Source organism: Jaculus jaculus, chromosome 9 (genome assembly GCF_020740685.1).
Source record: "Jaculus jaculus isolate mJacJac1 chromosome 9, mJacJac1.mat.Y.cur, whole genome shotgun sequence".
Taxonomy (NCBI): Eukaryota; Metazoa; Chordata; class Mammalia; order Rodentia; family Dipodidae; genus Jaculus; species Jaculus jaculus.
The window spans coordinates 123,549,499-123,571,693 of NC_059110.1; the positions used below are offsets into that span (position 1 = coordinate 123,549,499).

Below are 22,195 nucleotides of genomic sequence, written 5' to 3' on the forward strand. Positions count from 1 at the left end.
GTGCGTGTGTGTGTGCGCGCGTGTGTGTGCGTGTGTGCAAGGGGGGGGGCGTGCAGTTCTCGCGGGACCGGGACGGAGAGCGGAAGCCAGGCGCTTGTGCTTGCTTCAGCGACCGGGCGGCGGCGGCGGCGGCGGCGGCGACCTAGGGCCGAGGCGCTGACGGCGGCGGACGGACGGACGCGGGACGCTGCGCTCGGGGAGGCGGCGGCGGCGGCGGCGGGGTCGGCGTCCGCTCGCGGCGCGGGCGGAGCGGGGAGCTGCGCCGCCGGTGAGTGCGGGCAAGGGCGCTCGGTCCCCCCCCTTCCTACCGGCCGCGGGGTGCGTGCGTGTGTGTGTGTGTGTGTGTGTAGGGGGAGCAGCGGGGAGACCGGGCCCAGCCTCCTCGGAGCCGCGGCGGGGGAAGGCGGTGGGCACGGCGAGGCCCGGCAGCGGGAGCGGAACCTCGGCGCTTCACGGACTCTTCCCCGTTTCCCCTTTCGGGGCGCTTCCTTCCTGGGGACGGTCGGGTCCTCCCGCGCTGAGGACGAGGACGTCCCCGCGCGGCGCGGTCGGTCCGGTGTGCGCGGGAGGCGGTGGCGGCCGGGGCCTGGGTGCCGCGGTGAAGGATGCTGCCGTGACCCGCACGGCGACCACGTCACCGTCTCTCCGGCGTTTCGCAGCCCGATGCTCGTGCGGGGTCGTGCCCGGGCCGGTGCCCACCCGGCTTCTTCGTGCCAGCGCTTTTCGGGTAAAATCGTAAAAATCACTAGTCAGAAACGTAGAGCGCCGCGGCAGATGGGCGTGCGCGGAGGGGATGCTCGTGGGCCGGCGGCTGGCTACAGATGCCGGGAAAAGCGCGCTGTGCAGGCGGACCGAAGTGCACTCGGGTGTCTTGTTCGTAGTGCGATTTTTGTCGACGCTCAGAAAAGAAACCCAGGATGCGAAAGAAAGTTCACCTTATGCCCGCCTTTCACATCCGAGCTTCAGTCCCTGCCTTCCCTCTCTCTCCATTCTACTGGGCCCACGGAACGCTTCGGTAACGCTAGTCATTTGCCGCCTCCACCTCCTTTTTTTTTTCCCCCCCTTCCTCCTCTTCTGCTGCTTCTAATCTACTTCCCCTTCTTGCTCTTTGCCCTGTGGCATAATTTTCGAAGTTCTGTGAGGTTTCCTACTTTCAAGATTCTGTTTTCTTTTTCGGGACGATACCTCTTCCCTGTTTACTTTCCTTTCCTTATAAGCTTTCAGCCAGCCAGAAGGGTTGCTATAGAGCCGTGGGAGTCTTAAGTTCTCCTTCTGGGAACTGGGAGGCTCAAAAGAATTGAATTCACCCGTGAGTAATCAATACTGCCACTGGATCACAGCGTGGTCTGGTCTGCTTGTGGTGGTTGTATTTTCGTGTTTTCTTCACTTTTTAAGATCATGTTTTTGTTCTTGGTGTTTGATTCTTTCCTACATTTTTTTTTTTTTTTGGTGTTGAGAGATTGGGTGAAGATTGGGACTGTTTGGGGATTAAATTAGTACTTAAATTTTTTTTTGTTTATTTTTATGTACTTATTTGATAGCTGCAGACAGAGAGAGAGAGAATGGGCACGCCAGGGCCTCCAGCCACTGCAAACGAACTCCAGACGCGTGCGCCCCCTTGTGCATCTGGCTGACGTGGGTCCTGGGGAATCGAGCCTCGAACTGGTGTCCCTAGGCTTCACAGGCAAGCGCTTAACCGCTAAGCCATCTCTCCAGCCCTACTACTTTTTTTTAAAATTTATTTTGGTTTTTCGAGGTAGGCCAGGAATTTACTATTTAGTCTTAGGGTGGCCTCGAACTCACAGTGATCCTACTACCTCTGCCTCCCAAGTGCTGGGATTAAAGGCATTTCCACAGTCCCCCCCCCCTTTTAAATTGATTTGAGATTGATAGAGACAGAGAGAGAATGGGCACACCAGGGCCTCCAGCCACTACAAACTCCAGATGTACGAGCCACCATGTGCATCTGGATTACGTGGTAACTGGAGAATTGAACTTGGATCCTTAGGTTTTGCAGGCATGTACCTTAATTGCTAAGCCATCTCTCCAGCCCTCTCCCCCCCCCCTTTAAATTTAGATAGAATCTTCATAATTCCCAGGGTGATCTCAATCTGCTGGTGGTCCTCCTGCCTCAGCCATTCCCAAGTGCTGGGATTACTGCCATGCACTACCATCCCTTTTTTTGCCCGAAATAACTTTATTTGCCCTTCCCCATGTTCAAATTTTTCCTAATCCCAAACATAAAAAGAGGGTTGGTTTTATAATTAGCCTTTTTTTAAAAAAAATATTTATTATTTACTTGGGAGGGAGAAGTAAAGGGGGGGGGGAATGGACATGCCAGGACCTCCAGCCACTGTAAACGAACTCCAGATGCGTTGGCCCCATTGTACATCTGGCTTACGTGGGTCCTGCAGAGTTGAACCAGGATCCTTTGGCTTTTCAGGAAAACACCTTAATGGCTAAGCAATCTCCCCAGCCCTAATTAGCCTTTTTTTTTTAATGCAAAAACTGAAGCATTTTAATGCTTGAGGCAGTTTTGCTTCCTCAGCAGATAATTCAACTTTGATAGACCTGCTGAAGTTAAGTACAGCTTGTTAGTGGTATTCAGAGGTTTTTCTCAGTGATTCCTGTCCCATGTGTGCAGTAGCAGTTGGTTAATTATTATCCCAAAGTAGTAATAGATTTGGGAAATGGAAACAGAACTGGGAGCCACCATTGCTCATCTGAGAAAGTTGAGTTGTTTTTTGCTGAGTTCAGAGGAATTCTTGGTTGGATAGTGAGATTTGTCCTCCCGTGGTTGTCAAAGATGATTTCCTCTTTGTGCAAGTGAATATTATTTTCATCTTAAGCAAATTTGCAAAAGGCACCCTTAAAATACTAACAGTAATTTTTTTCTTTTTTCCTCAAGGTAGGGAGGGTCTCACTCTATCTAGCCCAGGCTGACCTGGAATTCACTGTGTAGTCTCAGGCTAGTCACGAACTCATAGTGATCCACCTACCTCTGTCTCCTGAGTGCTGAGATTAAAGGCATGCACCACCATGCCTGGCAATTATCTTCTTTTTGAAAAAATATTTTTATTTATATATTTGAGAAAGACAGAGAGAATGAATGGGTACACCAGGGCCTCCAGTCACTGCAAACAAACTCCAGATGCATGCGCCCCCCTTGTGCATCTGACTTGCATGGGTACTGGGGAATCAGTCGATCCTCAGACCGGGTCTTTAGTCTTCACAGGCAAGTGCTTAACCACTAAGCCATTTCTCCAGCCCCCAATTATCATTTTTTAAAAATTTATTTATTTGCGAGAGTGAGAGGCAGAAAATGGGTATACCAGGGCCTCTAGCCGCTACACATAAACTCCAGATAGATGTGCCACCTTGTGCATCTGGCTTAGGTGGGTCCTAGAGAATCAATCCTGGGTCTTTTGGCTTTGTTTCTTTGTTTTTGTTTTTTTTTTGTTTTTTCGAGGTAGGGTCTCACTCTGGTCCAGGCTGACCTGGAATTAACTCTGTCATCTCAGGGTGGCCTTGAACTCATGGCAATCCTCCTACCTCTGCTTCCCGAGTGCTGGGATTAAAGGCGTGCGCCACCACGCCTGGCTTTCCTTTGGCTTTGCATGCAAGTGCCTTAACCTCTAAGCCATGACTCCACCCCCTTTTATTTTTTATTTTTTCTGTTTTGTTTTTTTCATATTTTTTAATCTCATTTTTTCACAATTTTTATTAACATTTTCCATGATTCTGAAAAATATCCCATGCTAATACCCTCTCCCCCCCCCCCCCCCCCGCACTTTCCCCTTTGAAATTCCATTCTCCATCATATTACCTCCCAATCTCAATAATTATAGTTACATATATACAATACCAACCTATTAAGTACCCTCCTCCCTTCCTTTCTCTTCCCTTTATGTCTCCTTTTTAACCTACTGGCCTCTGCTACTAAGTATTTTCCTTCTCACGCAAAAGCCCAATCATCTGTAGCTAGGATTCACATATGAGGGAGAACATGTAGCGCTTGGCTTTGTGGGCCTGGGTTACCTCACTTAGTATAATCCTTTCCAGATCCATCCATTTTTCTGCAAATTTCATAACTTCATTTTTCTTTACCGCTGAGTAGAACTCCATTTTATAAATGTGCCACATCTTCATTATCCGCTCATCAGTTGAGGGACATCTAGGCTGGTTCCATTACCCAGCTATTATAAATTGAGCAGCAATAAACATGGTTGAGCACGTACTTCTAAGGAAATGAGATGAGTCCTTAGGAAATATGCCTAGGAGTGCTATAGCTGGGTCATATGGTAGATCAGTCTTTAGCTGTTTTAGGAACCTCCACACTGATTTCCACAATGGCTGGACCAGATTGCATTCCCACCAGCAGTGTAGAAGGGTTCCTTTTCCCACGTCCCCGCCAATATTTATGATCATTTGTTTTCATGATGGTGGCGAATCTGACAGGAGTGAGATGGAATTTCAATGTAGTTTTAATCTGCATTTCCCTAATGACGTAGAACATTTTTTAGATGCTTATATGCCATTCGTATTTCTTCCTTTGAGAATGCTCTATTTAGCTCCATAGCCCATTTTTTTGATTGGCTTGTTTGATTCCATATTATTTAACTTTTTTAAAATTTTTATTAACATTTTCCATGACTATAAAATATATCCCATGGTAATTCCCTCCCTCCCCACCCCCACACTTTCCCATTTGAAATTCCATTCTCCATCATATTACCTCCCCATTACAATCATTGTAATTACATATATACAATATCAACCTATTAAGTATCCTCCTCCCTTCCTTTCTCTACCCTTTATGTCTCCTTTTTACCTTACTGGCCTCTGCTACTAAGTATTTTCATTCTCATGCAGAAGCCCAATCATCTGTAGTTAGGATCCACATATGAGAGAGAACATGTGGTGCTTGGCTTTCTGGGCCTGGGTTACCTCACTTATTTAACTTTTTGAGTTCTTTGTATGTCCTAGATATTAATCCTCTATCAGATATATAGCTGGCGAAGATTTTTTTCCCATTCTGTAGGTTGCCTCTTTGCTTTTTTCACTGTGTCCATTGCAGTGCAAAGTCTTTGTAATTTCATGAGGTCCCAGTGATTAATCTGTGGTTTTATTGCCTGAGCAATTGGGGTTGTGTTCAGAAAGTCTTTGCCAAGACCAATATGTTGAAGGGTTTCCCCTACTTTTTCCTTTAGCAGTTTCAGAGTTTCAGGTTGTTTTGTTTGTTTTTTTCAAGGTAGGGTCTCTCTCTAGCCCAGGCCTACCTGGAATTCACTATGTATTTTCTGTGTGGCTTTGAACTCATGGTGACCCTCCTACGCCATCATGCCTGGTTTATTTTTTTTTAGGAAACAGCACATCATGCTGGGCATAGTGTAAAATCCTGTATTTTTTAAATTTCTTTTTTGTTTATTTTTATTTATTTGAGAGCGACAGGCAGAGAAAGAGAGAATGGGTGCACCAGGGCTTCCAGCCACTGCAAATGAACTCCAGATGCATGTGCCACCTTGTGTATCTGGCTTATGTGGGTCCTGGGGAATCGAGCCTGGAACCAGGGTTCTTAGGCTTCACAGGCAAGTGCTTAACTGCTAAACCATCTCTAGCCCTAAATTCCTGTATTCTTAATCTTTGGAAGGTAGAGGCAGGAGGATTAGGAGTTCAAATTTTTTTCTTTTTTAGGTTGTGTGTGTGTGTGTGTGTGTGTGTGTGTAGTATGTGTGTGATGTATGCACACATGTATTACGCACACATGTATGCAGATGGGCACCTTATGCACATGACCGGGCAAAGGAGAACTTTAGTTGCTTATCTTGTATTTTATTGTGACATGGTCTCTCCGTCATCCTGATTATTGTCAGTGGGCCCTAGCGACTCTCTGGTCTTTGTGTCCTTTCCCCACCTCCCAGACAGGGGCTACAGATGTGCTTGGCCACACCAGCTTGTTTTGTTTGTTTTTTCAATATTTATTTTTATTTATTTACTTATTTATTAGCAACACAGAGAGAGGGAAAGAGAGAGAGAATGGTCACGCCAGGGCCTCTACCCACTGCAAACAAACTCCAGATGCATGCACCGCCTTGTGCATCTGGCTTACATGGGACCTGGAGAATCAAACCTGGATCCTTAGACTTTGCAGGCAAATGCCTTAACCACTGCCAGCTCCACACCAGCTTTTTACATGTATTCTGGAGAGTCTTGGCTATCTCCAGCCCCAGAGGCCCTCATGCTTAAGCTTTGGGCAAACCTTCAACCAGAGTCATCTCCTCAGCCCCTCTTAAATGGTCCTGGAGATTGAACCCAGGACATTGTACATGTTAGGCAAGCACTCTTATTACTGTATTGAACCCCAAGCTCTTTTTTTTTGGGGGGGGGCAGGGTCTTTAAGTATTCCTGCCTGACCTTTAGCTCATTGTATAGGGAGGATGACCTTGAACTACTGATTCTTGAGTTTCTGCCTCATACTGAGATCATAGGCATGTGCTATCATATGTGACTCAGTAATAAGTGCTTTTGTTTGTTTGTGTTTTTTGTGGTGCTGGACATTGAACCCAGGCTTGATAGGCCAAGGGCTCCTACTATGGAGCTACATCCCCAGCGCCAGGTCCCAGTTTGTAGTGGATACACTGTTAATTTGCCTACCAGAGATTTCTTCTGAGTTCATATGTATAGAAACCAGTTCTAGATTTACTGTCACAACACCTATATTGTGAACCTATATTTTTGAAAGGACAGAGACTGAGATGGTTTGCTGGCTTTATTACTTAGTAATCATGTAAGTGCCATTATAAGGTATATACTGCTATTGTCCTTACCTTGCAGTTTAATGGGAGTAGGGGTCTTCAAGAATGTAAATTGTTTGCCCGGCATCATCTTATTTAAAAATGGTAAAGCAACAGTTGAATCCAGGCCTCATTACAGAGCATGTGTAAGCTTTTTGGTTTGAGTTGGAACTACAAAGCAATACATGCTTACTGTAAAACAAAATTGAGGTGTATTATTACACAGAAAGTAGTAGTAGTATTATCTAAGATCACTAGTAGCGATAACAATTGTTAGACTTCTGAACAAATTTAAGCATAAATTGGTGTATTATATTGCTTTACATACTGGGATGAACTCCTCCCCCCCCCCTTTCGAGATAGGGTCTTATTCTAGCTCAGGCTGACCTAGAATTCACTCTGTAGTCTCAGGCTGGCCTGGAACTCAGCAGTTCTCCTACCCTTGCCTCCCAAGTGCTGGGATTAAAGATGTGTGCTACCATACCCAGTTTGGGATGAACTTTTATTTTTTTGATCTTTGTTGAGATAGGGTCTTGCTATGTAGCCCAGGCTGGTATCAAACATGCCCAGTCTTCCTGCCTCACTCTCCCAAGTGCTTTGATTACAGGTGTGCCCCACAACACCCAGATTTCCTTTTTGTTTTTCCCAGTTTTAAAAACTTGATATGTCTTGGTACCTGCATAGAAAGATATCCCCTAGATAAACTCAAGGCTGTTGATCTGGTATTGCACATTACTTATTAACACTTTCAGTGAGATCAATGTAGGAAGTAAATTCCTTAATATTATGCTTTATTTAAAAATATTTATTTATGAGAGAGTGAGAGGAGAGGCAGATAGAGAGAAAGAGAGAATGGGCATGCAAGGGCCTCTAGCCAGTAAGAACAAACTCCAGATGCATGTGTCACCTTGTGCATCTGGTTTACATGGGTCCTGGGTAATCAAACCAGGGTCCTTATGCTTCTCAGGCAAATGCCTTAATGGCTAAGCCATTTCTTCAGCCTTTTGTTTTTGCTTTTGTTTTTTCAAGGTGGGGTCTCACTATAGCCCAAGCTGACCTGGAATTCACTCTATATTCTCTCTCAGGTTGGCCTCAAACTCAACAGCCATCCTCCTGCCTCTGCCTTCTGAGTGCTGGGATCAAAGGCATGCACCACCATGCCTGGCTTTTTTTTTTTTTTTTTTTATTCCAATGTAGGGTCTCACTTCTAGCCCAGGCTGGCCTGGAACTCACAGTGATCCTCCTACCTCTGTCTCCTGAGTGTTGGGATTATAGTCATGCGCCAACAGACCCAGTAAGGGTATGCATTTTTAGAAAATAGGATTTATTTATTTATTTATTTATTTATTTATTTATTTATTTATTTGGGGGGGGAGAGGCAGGTAGAGAGAAAGAGAGAGACTGGACATGCTAGGGCATTCAGCCACTGCAAAGGAACTCCAGATGAGTGGGGTTACCTTGTGCATCTGGCTTATGTGGGTCCTGGAGAATTGAACCTGGGTCCTTTTACTTCACAGGCAGGAGCCTTAACCATTAAGCCATCTCTTTAGCCCTATATTTATTTATTGAAAGAAAGAGGTAGAGAGAATGAATGAGTGACTGGGCATACCAGGGCCTCTAGCCACAGCAAACGACCTCCAGATGCATGCACCAGGCTTTATGTAGGTACTGGGGAATCAAACCTGGGTCCTTATGCTTTGCAGTCAAGCGCCTTAACCACTAAGCCATAGCTTTAGCCCTGTCTTGCTCTTTTTTTTTTTTCCCCCTTCTTCCCAAGGTAGGTTCTCACTCTAGCTCAGACTGATATGGAATTCACTATGTAGTCTCAGTGTGGCCTTGAACTCACAGCGGTCCTCCTGCTTCTGCCTCTGGAGTGCTGGGATTAAAGGCATGCGCCACCACGCCCAGCTTTGTCTTGCATTTTTAAAATGGTTTAAATAGAGTATCATTTACAATTTATTTTAAGTGACACTTGGTAGGCTCTGTCCAAAGCATTTTATATATATATGATCTAGTTTAATGTTCAGTGATTCTTATAAGGTAGTTATTGTCCATTATCCTGGTCAGAAAACTAGGACTTGTTCAGTATTATAGCTGTAATCAACAGGATTGTTACTTAAATGAATGGCATTTGACTACCTTTTCAGACAAGGCAGACTCAGCACTAAGCTATGTTGGCCCAGTGCTGTGTATTGTATTTTCTTTTTTGGCCTTTCAAGGTAGGGTGTCACTGTAGCCCAGGCTGGCCTGGAATCCACTGTGTACAGCTGGCCTCAAATAGTCTTCCTATCTCTGCCTCCCAAGTGTGGGTGGGTCACCATACCTGGCTGTATTGTATTTTCTGCAAATTTGGAGGAAAAGAGAATTACAAAGTGGAAAGAGAACAAAAGCATACAGATTCCTTTAGGATACTGTATTTTCAGATATACTGTCTGTTATTTGAACAGTTTCGAAATTGTCTTCATGTGCTAGGCTGGAGATGCGTAGTGACAATTTAGAGACGCTTCAGTCAGGCACACAGTGTGCAACCCTCAGCCCCAGCTGTGGGGTTGAACCCAGGGCTTCCTGCATAAGCACATGTCTATCACTGACCTGAATCTCCAGGCCTGAACAATATTTTGATTGGCTGAGGTACTTCTCCCTGAGAATATGACTTGACAGTACAAGTGTACATTGTGTCTATCTTCAAATCTCTTTCTTGTAGCAATTACTGTCCATATAGGGTAGAATTTACCCATCTTGAGTGGAAATTTGGGATTCCTTTACTATGGATTACCTAGTAAACTGACCTTTTGAGGTATTCTAAACAAGATGCTAATTTTTATTTTGGCACAACTATCGAAGTATTGATTTTTTTTCAGTCTGTATCTCACAAAGGAATAAGTGTTACTTAAGTGATTACTTGAATAGTTTCAACTTTCACAAGTGTTAGGCTCTTTTTTTTTTTTTTTTTTTTTTTTCCCTGAGATAGGGTTTCACTCTAGCCCAGGCTGACCTGGAATTCACTTATGTACTCTCAGGCTGGCCTCAAACTTACAGGGATCCTCCTACCTCTGCCTCCTGAGTGCTGGGATTAAAAGCATGCACCACCACTCCTGACATAAACTTTTAAAAAATTTTCAATTAATTTTATTTATTTATTTTGGTTTCTCGAGGCAGGATCTCACTCTAGCTTAGGCTGACCTGGAATTCACAATGTAGTCTCAGGGTGGCCTTGAACTCTTGGTGATCCTCTTACCTTTGCCTCCCGAGTGCTGGGATTAAAGGCATGCACCACCATGCCCAGTTTATTTCCTTTTTTTTTTTTTTTTTCTTTTTTGCGGCAGGGTCTCACTCTAGCTCAGGGTGGCCTCGAACTCAGGAAATCCTCCTACCTTTTTGCCTCCTGAGTGCTGGGATTAAAGGCATGCAGCACCATGGCCAGCTATTTTATTTTCAATTTCTTAATATTTTATTTTTAATTAGTTATTTATTTGACTGAGAGAAAGAGGGAGGAGGGAGGGAGGGAGGGAGAGAGAGAGAGAGAGAATGGGCGCACCAGGGCTTCCAGCCACTGCAAATGAACTCCAGATGCATGCGCCCCCTTGTGCATCTGGGTAACATGGGTCTTGGGGAATTAAACCTGGCTCCTTTGGCTTTGTAGGCAAACGCCTTAACCACTAAGCCATCTCTCCAGCCCATTAAATTTTATTTAGTTAATTTTATTTTTTTTGATGTAGGGTCTCGCTCAAGCTCAGGCTGACCTGGAATTCACTATGTAGTCTCAGGGTGGCCTGGAACTCATGGTGATCTGCCTAAGTTTGCCTCCTGAGTGCTGGGACTAAAGGTGTGTACCACCATGCCTGGTTAATTTAAAAATTTTTTTTAGAGAGAGAAAGAGTTGACCCAACAGGGCCTCAGCCATTGTGATTGAACTCCAGGTACTTGTGCCACCTAGTGGGCATGTGTGACCTTATACTTGCCTCATCTTTGTGCATCTGGCTTATGTGGGATCTGGAAAGTCAAATATGGGTGCTTAGACTTCCCAGGCAAGTAAGTGCCTTAACCACTAAGCCATCTCTGCAGCGCCCCCTCCCCCCGCCCTTTGTTTTTTGAGGTAGGGTCTCGCTCTAGCCCAGGCTGACCTGGAATTCACTATGTAATCTCAGGGTGGCCTTGAACTCACAGCTATCCTCCTAAGTGCTGGAATTAAATGCGTGTGCCACCACACCCAGCTCTTTTTTGTTGTTGTTGACATTTTAAAAAAAAAATTTACTTGAGAGAGAATGAGTTTACCATGCCTACAGCCACTGCAAATGAACTCCAGATGCATGTGCCACCTTGTGCTTCTGTCTTACATGAGTTCCGGGGAATTGAATCTGGGTCCTTAAGCTTTTCAGACAAGTGCCTGAACCACCAAGCCATCTCTCCAGCCCTTGTTTTTTTGAGGTAGGGTCTCACTGTAGTTCAGGATCTGGGATTCACTGTATAGACCAGGGTAAACTTGAGCTTGGTGTGATCTTACTACTTCTGCCTTCCCAGTGCTGGGATTAAAGGCATGTGCCACCACGGCTGGAAACTTTTTTTTTTTTTTTTTTTTTTTTTGCTTTATGAGAGAGGGAGAGGGAGAGAATTGGTGTGCTAGGGCCTCCAGCCACTGCAGTAGAACTCCAAGTGTGTGCGCCATGTTGTGCACATGTGCCACCTCGCGTGCTTGTGTCACGTGCATCTGGCTTATGTGGGACCTGGAGAGTTGAACATGGGTCCTTAGGTTTTATAGGCAAGTGTCTTAACTGCTAAGCCATCTCTGTAGCCCTTCTTTTTGTTTTTTGGTTTTTCTAGGTAGGGTTTCTCTCTAGTTCAGGCTGACCTGGAACTCAATACATAGTCTTATCCTGGCCTCAAATTCACAGTGATCCTTCTACTTTTGCCTACTGGTGTTGGAATTAAAGGGGGTGCCACCATGTCCGGCTCCTTTGGTTTTTTAAGGTCTTTATTCTAGTCCAGGCTGACCTGGGATTCACTATCTAGTCTCAGGGTGACTTTGAACTCACGGTGATCTCCTACCTCCCATCTTCTGGGATTACAGGTGCCACTGCTCCTGGTTTGACATTAGACATCTTAAGGCTCTTTTCAGAAACCTGTAGCAGATGAGTTGAGCATAGCAGCAGGATTCTCCTTTTTGGTTTTGTTTTGTTCTGGAACTCTGATTTTTAAATTTAATTTTATTTATTTGAGAGAGAAAGTGAGAGAGAGGATGGGCATGCCAGGTCCTTCAGCAAAAGAACTCCAGATGCATGTGACACCTTGTGCATCTGACCTTTTGTGGATACTGGATCAAACCTGGGTCTTTTGGCTTTGCCAACTGCTAAGCCATCTCTCCAGCCCCTCCAAAACAATTTTTTAAAATTTATTTTACTTATGGGGGGGGAGGCAGGCAGACAGAATGGGTGTGCCAGGGCCTACAGCCACTGCAGAAAACTCCAGATCCACCACCACACCAATATTTGGTTGCAGTACTTTAATTAAGTCATCATCGAACAATATTATATAATACTACTGATTAAGATGAAATATGTGCTTTTATTGGGATAAATCAGGGGGGACTTGCCTGGTGTGAGACAGCTAAGGCCTTGCTTTTATGACATTTGCTAACAGTTGGAATAAGGACCCAGCAGTAGAGGCTTATGTAAGTATAAAGAGAAAGCGAAAAACAAAGCTGAGGTGATAGCTTGCAGGTGTTGGTAGAGGAACTGATTTTTTTGTTTTGTTTTGTTTTGTTTTTTGAGGTAGGGTCTCACTGTAGCCCAGGCTGACCTGGAATTCACTGTGGAATCTCAGGGTGGCCTCAAACTCATGGCAATCCTTCCACCTCTGCCTCCTGAGTGCTGGGATTAAAGGCGTGTGCCACCACACCCGGCAAGGAACTGATTTTTTTTGTTGTTGTTGGTTGTTTGCTTGTTTTCTGAGGTGGAGTCTGGCTCTAACCCAGGCTGACCTGGAATTTACTATGAGTCTTAGGCTGGTCTTGATCTCACTGTCATCCTCCTAAGTCTGCCTCCTGAGTACTGGGATTAAAGATTGGGGGTGGGGCGACTGATTTTTTTTTGTAAGCCTTCTAATACCTGACTTCTAAAACTGCAGATATTGATTTCCTTTGTTAAAAAGAATAAAGTATAATGAATGGCCTTTAAAGAAACTTAGGTTAATATTTGTAGTTTTAATTTGGTTTCGCAGGCTTTGCAAGAAGATACTTTTAACCACTGAGCCATCTTGCCAGCCTCAATATTTATATTTCTTAAAAATTTTATTTACTTATTTGAGAGAGGCAGATAGAAAGAGAATGGGTATGCCAGGGCCTCTAGCAAGTGAACTCCAGATGCTTGTGCCAACATTTGCATCTGGTTTACGATTAGCAATTGAATCTGGGTCCTTAGGTTTGGCAGGCAAGCTCCTCAACTGCTATGCCATCTCTCCAGCCCCAGCTCTGTATTTTTAAGATGCAAATGTTTGCTGGAAAACTCTACTTTCCTCTATGAGAGCCAGTATCACATAAGGAATCTTATGCAAGGACTGAAAGAGCAAACATTGGTATGGTTTATTGGTTACAGTAGACTATTTGGCCTTTAAGCCAGGAGTGGTAGCACATGCCTTTAATGCCTAGGAGGCAGAGGTAGGAGGGTGGTGGTGAGTTTGAGACTGGCCTGAAACTACATAGTGAGTTCCAGGTCAGCCTGGGCTATGTGGTGAGATCCTAACTTAAAAAAAAAAAAACCAAAAAAAAACCCTTCAAAGCCCTTTGGAATCATCTTGTAGGACTTTTACCAGGTGATTTCTCTCTTCCTTGCTAATACTCCTGTCATCCAGCCTAAGTATTCCCAGCTGGTTTGCTGCCTACTCCATTTGTAGCTATGCTTGATTAATGCCCCAAATGTTAACTTTAGAACAAAAGATGCCCCTCAGATGAGCTGCTAGGTGGTAATTATCCAAGAAAGGTGCCACTATAAATAATCTGTCCCCATTCCGCCAGTGCCCTTATTTTCTGCTTTGTTTAGCTTGTAGGAAGACCATGCCGGTGCCGACGAGAGCAAGAGCCCCTTTTTCTTTTTTTTTTTTTTTTTTTTATTTTAAATATTTTATTTATTCATTTATGAGAGAGAAAGAGGCAGATAGAGAAAGGGCACGCCAGAGCTTCTAGCCACTGCAAACAAACTCCAGACACTTATGCCCCCTTGTGCATCTGGCTTATGTGGGTCCAGGTTCCATAAACCTCACAAGTAAACTCCTTAACTGCTTAGCCATTTCCCCAGCCCTATGCTGTATATTTTAACACTGAATATATTCCATAATTTTCTTGGCTCAACATTCACATTGACACATGTAACTTTAGTTTTATTCATTTTTACTACTTTAATGTTGTGTACAAGTTTTCAGTTTTATTGTACACACTTTTTTTTTTTTTTTTTAATTTTTATTAACATTTTCCATGATTATAAAATATATCCCATGGTAATTCCCTCCCTCCCCACCCCCACACTTTCCCGTTTGAAATTCCATTCTCAATCATATTACCTCCCCATTACAATCATTGTAATTACATATATACAATATCAACCTATTAAGTATCCTCCTCCCTTCCTTTCTCCACCCTTTATGTCTCCTTTTCAACTTACTAAGAGCCCCTTTTTCTTTAGGTACGCAGAGGCCCAGGTTGTGTTCCTTGTGCTTGTTTTACCATGGGTGGGCTTCGCTGCCCCCAGCCCAGCATCACTTCATACGTCACCAGGAGGGGCCCATAGTCTTTATTTCCATGTGCAGAAAGCAATTTGCCTCAGTTTAGTACTGCTCTGGCTCTGAGGGAAAAAAGTTGGGCTCCGGGTAACGAAAGGCTTGATTGATCTCCTGCCGTCAGCCCTGCTTGCACTCACACTTGCTCTCTACTCTTTCTTTCCTCCCTGTGTTTTGAATCAGGGCCTCACTTTAGCTCAGGCTGACCTGGAACTCACCCTGTAGTCCCAGGCTGTCCTTGAACTTCTCCTACACGATCCTCCTACCTCTGCCTCCCAAGTGCTGGGATTAAACGCATGTGCCACCATGCCCGGCTCTTCATTTTTTGAGAATAGACAAAGGTTTAGCTTTCAGTTAAAAGTTAAGCAGTTCAAGAAGGGTCCATGGCTTGCTTTTGACTAGGGAGTCCAGGTGCTCAGGAAGTGAGAAAGGCCTGAGAGGAGTCTAGTGCCACCCCCTGGGTGGGTCTTTCCTAAGTGAACTGCCTGGGTGCTAGAGAAGAGATGTGTGAAGGGTGCTGGAGGAAAGGCGGAGACTGAACAGGGCTCTAGCCGGTTCCTGTGCACACCCAGTGGGAAGGAAGAGGAAGTGTATTCTGGAATAGCTGTAGCAGCTGCTGCCATTGGCCGCTGGGCCTGTCAGTCGCCTGGGGGCCGAAGCAGAGAAGAGGAAGAAGGAGAACGGAGCTGTTGCCTGGCAGGGAGGAGGAGGGCTGAGCCCCTCCGAGCCAGGGGGCGTGGGGGCTGGGACTGCAGGCCGATTGGTAGGGCGGGGCTGCCTTCGATCCTGGCCACTTCTCTTAATCATCGCTCTTCTGATTCAGGGTGGCATTGTGTGTCCCAGTGTGCAGGAGTCATCCCAGAAGAGAGGAACGGCTGAACCGAGGGCGCTTCAGCAGGGAAGACTCCCTTCCCCCCTGCTTCAGGCTGCTGAGCACTGAGCGTCGCTCAGAATGGAAGCCATCGCCAAATATGACTTCAAAGCTACTGCTGACGATGAGCTGAGCTTCAAACGGGGGGACATCCTTAAGGTAAGTGTTGCTGTGGTTGCTTCTCTTGTGCCCAGCCCCTTCTTGCACCCTGACAACACACAGGCAGTGCTTCTTTTCTTTCTTTAATGTTTATCACTGGGTTTGATCTGGAAAGCTTGGGTAGATGCTGAATAGAAAATGAACTATGACAAGAGAGTTGGTGAAATATGTGGTCTTTAACTGCCTTTGTGTGACTGCCTCTTCTGTTAATAGTGGTGGTATTTCAGAAGTCAAAGTAATATGATTGTAGAAAGGAAGGTTATGAGTAGATTAATATACTTTACAGAATTGTACAAAAACATGCAGGAATTTTTAAAGATTTCAACTTGAACTATCTCTGTAAAAGCATTCCATTTGTCTTACTATACATAGCCCAAAGAGTTTGCATTCTGTAACACGATCCTACTAGTTAGAAATTAATTTCCCAGTTTAGAGAGCTTAGAAGTATATTCCAAAGCTCAGTTAAGAACTTCAGTACATTTTTGTTGCTGGGGGGGGGGGGGGTGACTATTGGAATTCTAAGGAAAAGTGCTTAACTTGTCATTGTACAAGTTAATTTTGATTTTTGTAAGAGAAACTTGAGGTGTAGTTACTTTATTAAAACCTAATTGCTTGAAAAAATCGCTGACTGCTTAGAAATGACCTTCTTCACAGTTTTAGCTTATATTGGGATCCACTGTTTATGGAAGTATTGGCTCCCCACCTGGCACTTGTTAATTATGTTGCTTACCTAATTGACTGGAGCAATTTGCCCTTGGGTGTGTGATTTATCTTTATAGGGGTAGGTGTTATCAAAGAGTCTAAACTTACTGGTTAAGTGCTTATGGTGCTTCCAAGTTTTAACATTTTTTTCCCTCTGAGCTTTAGTCTAAATTGTTGGTATTTTTCAGCCATTTGTTCACTACCCCTGAGTGAAATTCTTAGACTGTATAAAGGAAAAAAAGTGATTATGTGATTTATGGAAAGAACTATATAGGAGGACCTGTGTCTTTTCTTTTTCTTTTTTTTTTTTGGAGGTAGGGTCTTGCTCTAGCCCAGGCTGACCTGGAATTCACTATGTAGTCTCAGGGTGGCCTTGAACTTATGGCAATCCTCCTACCTCGACTTCTCCAGTACTGGGATTAAAGGTGTGCGCCACCATGCCCATCATGATTTTTTTTTTTTTTTTTTTGGTAGGTTATGTGGACCTATTAGTTACTGTTTTTTTGCCCTCGCTGCTCTAAGCAGTGGAGTTACAGCACAGTCGTTTCTCTGTGTTAGTAATATAAATTGAACGTCATAGAAGGTGATACTGAAAAGCTGCTAAGGGAGAAGACACCTCTGTTGTGATACAAAGCTCTTTGAGAGGATTGTGAGTCTGTGTTGTCTGTGAGTAAGCCAACAGAGCCAGCTGTCCACCTTAGAAGTACATGTGTCTTCTGTTTCCGCTGCTTAGCTTGAACGCCCAGCAGAGGTAGCTGACTATGTCGGCAGTATACAAAGGTAATTTGATGTTTCTGTGCCATGATTACTGATTACATGATTACCACAGATAATCCACTTGTAATATCATATAATAAGACTGGCTTCTCAAGTGTCCACATTTGTAGCCTGAATGAAAACGTATATATATTGTTTGTTTATTTGGCAGAGAAAGAATGGGCATGCCAGGGCCTCTAGCCACTGCAAATGAACTCCAGATGCATTAGCCTCCTTGTGCATTTAGCTTACGTGGGTCCTGGGGAATTAAACTTGGGTCCTTTGGCTTTGCAGGCAAACGCCTTAACCACTAAGCCATTCTTCCAGCTCCGAAAACTTTTTTTTTTTTTCCCTAAAGTCTCCTTCTACCCCAGGCTGACCTGGAACTCGCTGTGTACTCTCAGAGCTTGGCCTTTGAAATCACAGCATTCCTCCTACCCCTGCCTCCTAAGTGCTGGGATTAAAGGCCTGTGCCACCATGCCCTGCCTGAGCTCCCTTTAAAAAAAAAAAAACAAAAAAAAAACAAAAAAAAAACAAAAAAATTTTTTGGTTGTTTATTTGATAGAAAGGGGCAGAGAGAGAGAGAGAGACAGACAGAGACAGAGACAATAGGCACGCTAGGGCCCTCCAGCCACTGCAAATGAACTCCAGATGCATGTGCCCTCTTGTGCATCTGGCTTACATGGGTCCTGGAGAATCGAACTGGGATCCTTTAGCTTTGCAGGCACTTTAACCACTAAGCTACCTCTCCAGCCCTTTTTTAAAAAATTTATTTATAAGAGACCAAGAGAAAGAGAGAGGAAGAGAGGGAGAATGGGTGTGCCAGGGCTTCTATTGCAGATAAACTCCAGACACATATGCCACCTTGTGCATCTGGTTTATGTGGGACCTAGAGAATTGAACCTGGGTCCTTAGGCATCACAGGCAAGTGCCTTAACTGCTAAGCCATCTCTCCAGCCCTTTTTTGATTGATTTGAGTCTCCTGTAGTTATGTAGCTCTGGTCTCCCTGGAAGTAGTGTAGTCCAGGCTAGCCTTGAACTTGCATCAATCCTGCCTCAGTCTCCTGATTTCTGTAATTACAAACGTGTTCCATCATTCTCAACATCATTTTCTTGGTTTCTTGGTAGGGTCTCACCCCAGAATTTACTATGTAGTCCCAGGCTGGTCTTGAACTCATGGCAATCCTCCTGCTTCTGCTCCCTGAGTGCTGGGATTAAAGACATGCACCACTTCGCTTGGCTTACTATTCTTCATATTCTTTGTGTTTTTGTTTGTTTTTTGTTTCTTGGAGTCAGGGTATCACTAGCTCAGGCTGACCTGGAATTCACTATGTAATCTCAGGGAAGCCTCAAACTCAGCAATCCTCCTACCTGTTTCCTGAGTATTGGGATTAAAAGCGTGCCTCACCATACCTGACCTTTTTTTTTTTTTTTTGATTTATTTTTATTTCATGTATTTATTAGAGACGGTGGGGGGAGGGAGAAAGAATGGGCACATCAGGGCCTCCAGCCACTGCAAATGAACTCCAGATGCGTGTGCCATCTTGTGCATCTGGCTGATGTGGGTCCTGGGGAATTGAACCTGTGTCCTTTGGCTTTGCAGGCCAAACTCCTTAACCGCTAAGCCATCCCTTCAGCCCAGTTCATTTTGCTAGTGGTGTTTCCAGTAGATGCTGAGGATGGACTTTCAGTTCCTATACAGGACTGTGTTGAGTAGCCTGGCTAAAGAGCAGTCTTCCTTTTTTTGGAGAAAGAGATGAATAAGGAAATGCAATGTGCCTTCAGGGTCTCCATAAGCCATAGGGTGAAGTCACCATTTACAGAATATTGGATGTGTGCTTCTGACTTACACATTGTTCCTGATCATGGGCACTGAACCTGCTAGGCTATCTTATGGGTACAGAAATAGGCACAGGCTTACATAGTCAAACCTGGCAAAGCTGGAGTTGGTCTTAAGTGTTCTAAGTCAGTTTCTTCTTTTTTTTTTTTATTTTTTTTTGTCCATTTTTATTTATTTATTTGAGTGTGACACAGAGAGAGACACAGAGAGAGAAAGAGAGAGAATGGACGCACCAGGGCTTCCAGCCACTGCTAACGAACTCCAGACGCGTGAGCCCCCTTGTGCATCTGGCTAATGTGAGTCCTGGGGAATCGAGCCTCGAACCGGGGTCCTTAGGCTTCATAGGCAAGTGCTTAACCACTAAGCCATCTCTCCAGCCCCTAAGTCAGTTTCTTTCGAGGTTAAAAAAGTACAAATAAGAAGGTCATGTTAGTGCGCTTAGCAGAGATGATAAAGGTTGACTTTCCCAGGAGATGAAGAACTGTTTGCTTTCTCCTCATGTCTACACAGGTTTGTGAAGGACCAGTGTAGCCTTCTTGGTGGTGAATTGCTGCCATGTATCAGAACATACAGTAGCCCAGCAATGACACTTCAGAGAACTAATTACAAAAATTTTTAATTTTTTAAAAAATGTTGGTCTAGACAGGTGGCTTAGCAGTTTCTCTGTTGTGTGTGCATACATGTGAGCATATACTTGCTATGTTCAATGTGGAGGTCAGAGGACCACTGAAGATGCCAGTCCTCTTCTACTTTGTTGGAGGCGTGGTTCTTGTTTTCCATTGCCTTTACCAGGCTGACCGTTCCACTGTTTCCTGTTCTGTCTCTGCCTTCCACCTGTGATTACAGATAAGTGCCTCTGAGTCCACCTTTTACGTGATTGCTTGGGATGTAAACTCCAGTCCTTAAGCTTGCCTGGCAAACTCTTTATCCACTGTGCCATCTATCTGCCCCTTGTATGTTTCTTTTCTTTTCTTTTCTTTTCTTTTCTTTTCTTTTCTTTTCTTTTCTTTTCTTTTCTTTTCTTTTCTTTTCTTTTTTTTATGAGATAGGGTCTCACTCTAGCTCAGGCTGACCTAGTCAATCTCAGGGTGGCCTCGAACTCATGGCGTTCTATCCTCCTACCTCTCTGCTTCCCAAGTGCTTAAAGGCATGTGCCACCATACCCAGCTCCTTGTTTTGTTGTAAAATGACTGAAGTTTAACCAATTTTAAATTTTTCAGGTTAAAGTTCGCTGTGGTCGTAGTCAGGGTTAGTATCAAAATGTTGAGACCTTTAAAAACATAACCCCAAATGACTTTTTCAGGAACACCTTGCTGTACTTGGCAAGTACTCTAATTTCACCACCTCCTGGATGCCTTACAAATTGAGAGACAGGTACAGCATTGTAGAGAATATAGGCTCCAGGATAGTCCTGCTTTTACTTATTTATATATGTTTTATCCCTTTCCTTCCCCTTTTCTTTCCAGGTAGGGTCTCACTGTAGCCCAGGCTGATCTGGAATTCACTGTGTTCTCTCAGGGGGGCCTCAAACTCGGGGTGATCCTCCTATCTCTGCCTCCTGAGTGCTATGTATTGTTTTCTTGTGATAGGGTATTATGTAGCCCAGGCTAACCTGGAACTCATGGTGATGTACCTCAGTCTGCTTAGTGATAGGATTACATGTGTGGACTTTTATTTCACCTTAACATTTAAAATTACCTGTGCCTCCCAAATTCTGGGATTAAAGGTAGGAATGAAAATAAATAAATAAATAAATAAATATATATATATGTACACACACACACATACATACATGTACACACACATATACATACACACACACACACACACACACACATCTTATTTTTATTATTTGACAGAGTGAATGAGGGATAGAGAGTATGGGCACGCCAGGGCTCCAGCTACTGCAAACAAACTCCAAATGTGTGCGCCCCCTTGTATGTCTGGCTTACATGAGTCCTGGGGAATCGAACCTTGGTCCTTTGGCTTTGCAGACAAATGTCCTAACTGCTAATTCATCCCTCCAGATGCCTCCCTCCTTTAGTCCAGGCTGACCTGAACTCATAGCTGTCTTCCTATCTCTGCCTCCTGAGTGCTGCTGGGATTAAAGGTGTGCACCACCATGTCTCAATTATTTTAAACTATTTTCACATACAATGATAGAAAAAAGTTGGGAAACTCAGTCATGTGTAAATCACTTCCATTATTACTATTTCAGATCTGAGCCTTATTACTATGCATACTTTTTTGTTGTTGTTTTGAGGTAGGGTCTCACTCTAGTCCAGGCTGACCTGGAACTCAATATGTAGTCTCAGGGTGGCCTTGAACTCACAGCGATCCACCTACCTCTGCCTCCCAAGTGCTGAGATTAAAGGCGTGCACCACCACGCCTAGCTTACTATACATACTTTTGTTTTATTTATTTATTTATTTGAGGTGACAGAGCGAGAAAGAGGCAGAGGGCGAATGGGCACATCAGGGCCTCCAGCCACTGCACACAAACTCCAGATGCATGTGCCACCTTGTGCATCTGGCTTACGTGGGTCCTGGGGAATCGAGCCTTGAATCAGGGTCCTTAGGCTCCACAGGCAAGCGTTTAATCACTAAGCCATCTCTCCAGACCCCTGTGCATACTTTTATTTGCAGGGTGGGGGCTATGGGTGTGCCAGGGCCTCCAGCCACTGCAGACAAACTCCACACATGTTTCACCTTGTGCACCTGGATTATGTGGGTCCTGGGGACTCAAACCTGGGTCCTTTGGCTTTGCAGGCAAATGCCTTTAACTGCTAAGCCATCCCTCCAGCCCTCTTGTTGTTGTTCTTTTTTTTTTTTTTTCTTCAAAGGTAGGGTCTCACTGTAGCCCAGGCTGACCTGGAGTTAACTCTGTAGCTTCAGGCTGGCCTGAAACTCACAGTGATCCTCCTACTTCTGCCTCCCAAATATTGGGAATAAAGGCATGCACCATCACACCCAGCCCTCTTTTTTTTTTTTTTCAACCCCAGGTTTATTTTTATTTTTTTTCCTCAATTTTTATTAACATTTTCCATGATTATAAAAAACATCCCATGGTAATACCCCTCCCCCCCACTTTCCCTTTGAAATTCCATTCTCCATCATATTCCCTCCCCATCTCAATCAGTCTGTCTTTTATTTTGATGTCATGATCTTTTCCTTCTCTTATGATGGTCTTGTGTAGGTAGTGTCAGGTACTATGAGGTCATGGATATCCAGGCCATTTTATGTCTGGAGGGAGCACGTTGTAAGGAGTCCTACCCTTCCTTTGGCTCTTACATTCTTTCTGCCAC

General features: G+C 44.4%; 1 protein-coding gene across 1 annotated transcript in view; it reads left to right on the forward strand.

Moving 5' to 3' along the window:
* Positions 1-251: 251 nt before the first annotated feature.
* Grb2 (growth factor receptor bound protein 2) overlaps positions 252-22,195 on the forward strand; it is a 79,485-nt gene continuing 57,541 nt past the window's right edge. Inside the window, exons 1-2 of the mRNA XM_045158143.1 lie at positions 252-268; positions 15,385-15,591. Of these exons, the coding sequence (XP_045014078.1) occupies positions 15,514-15,591 (78 nt within the window). The 5' untranslated portion in view covers positions 252-268; positions 15,385-15,513. The remainder of the gene's footprint in view (positions 269-15,384; positions 15,592-22,195) is intronic.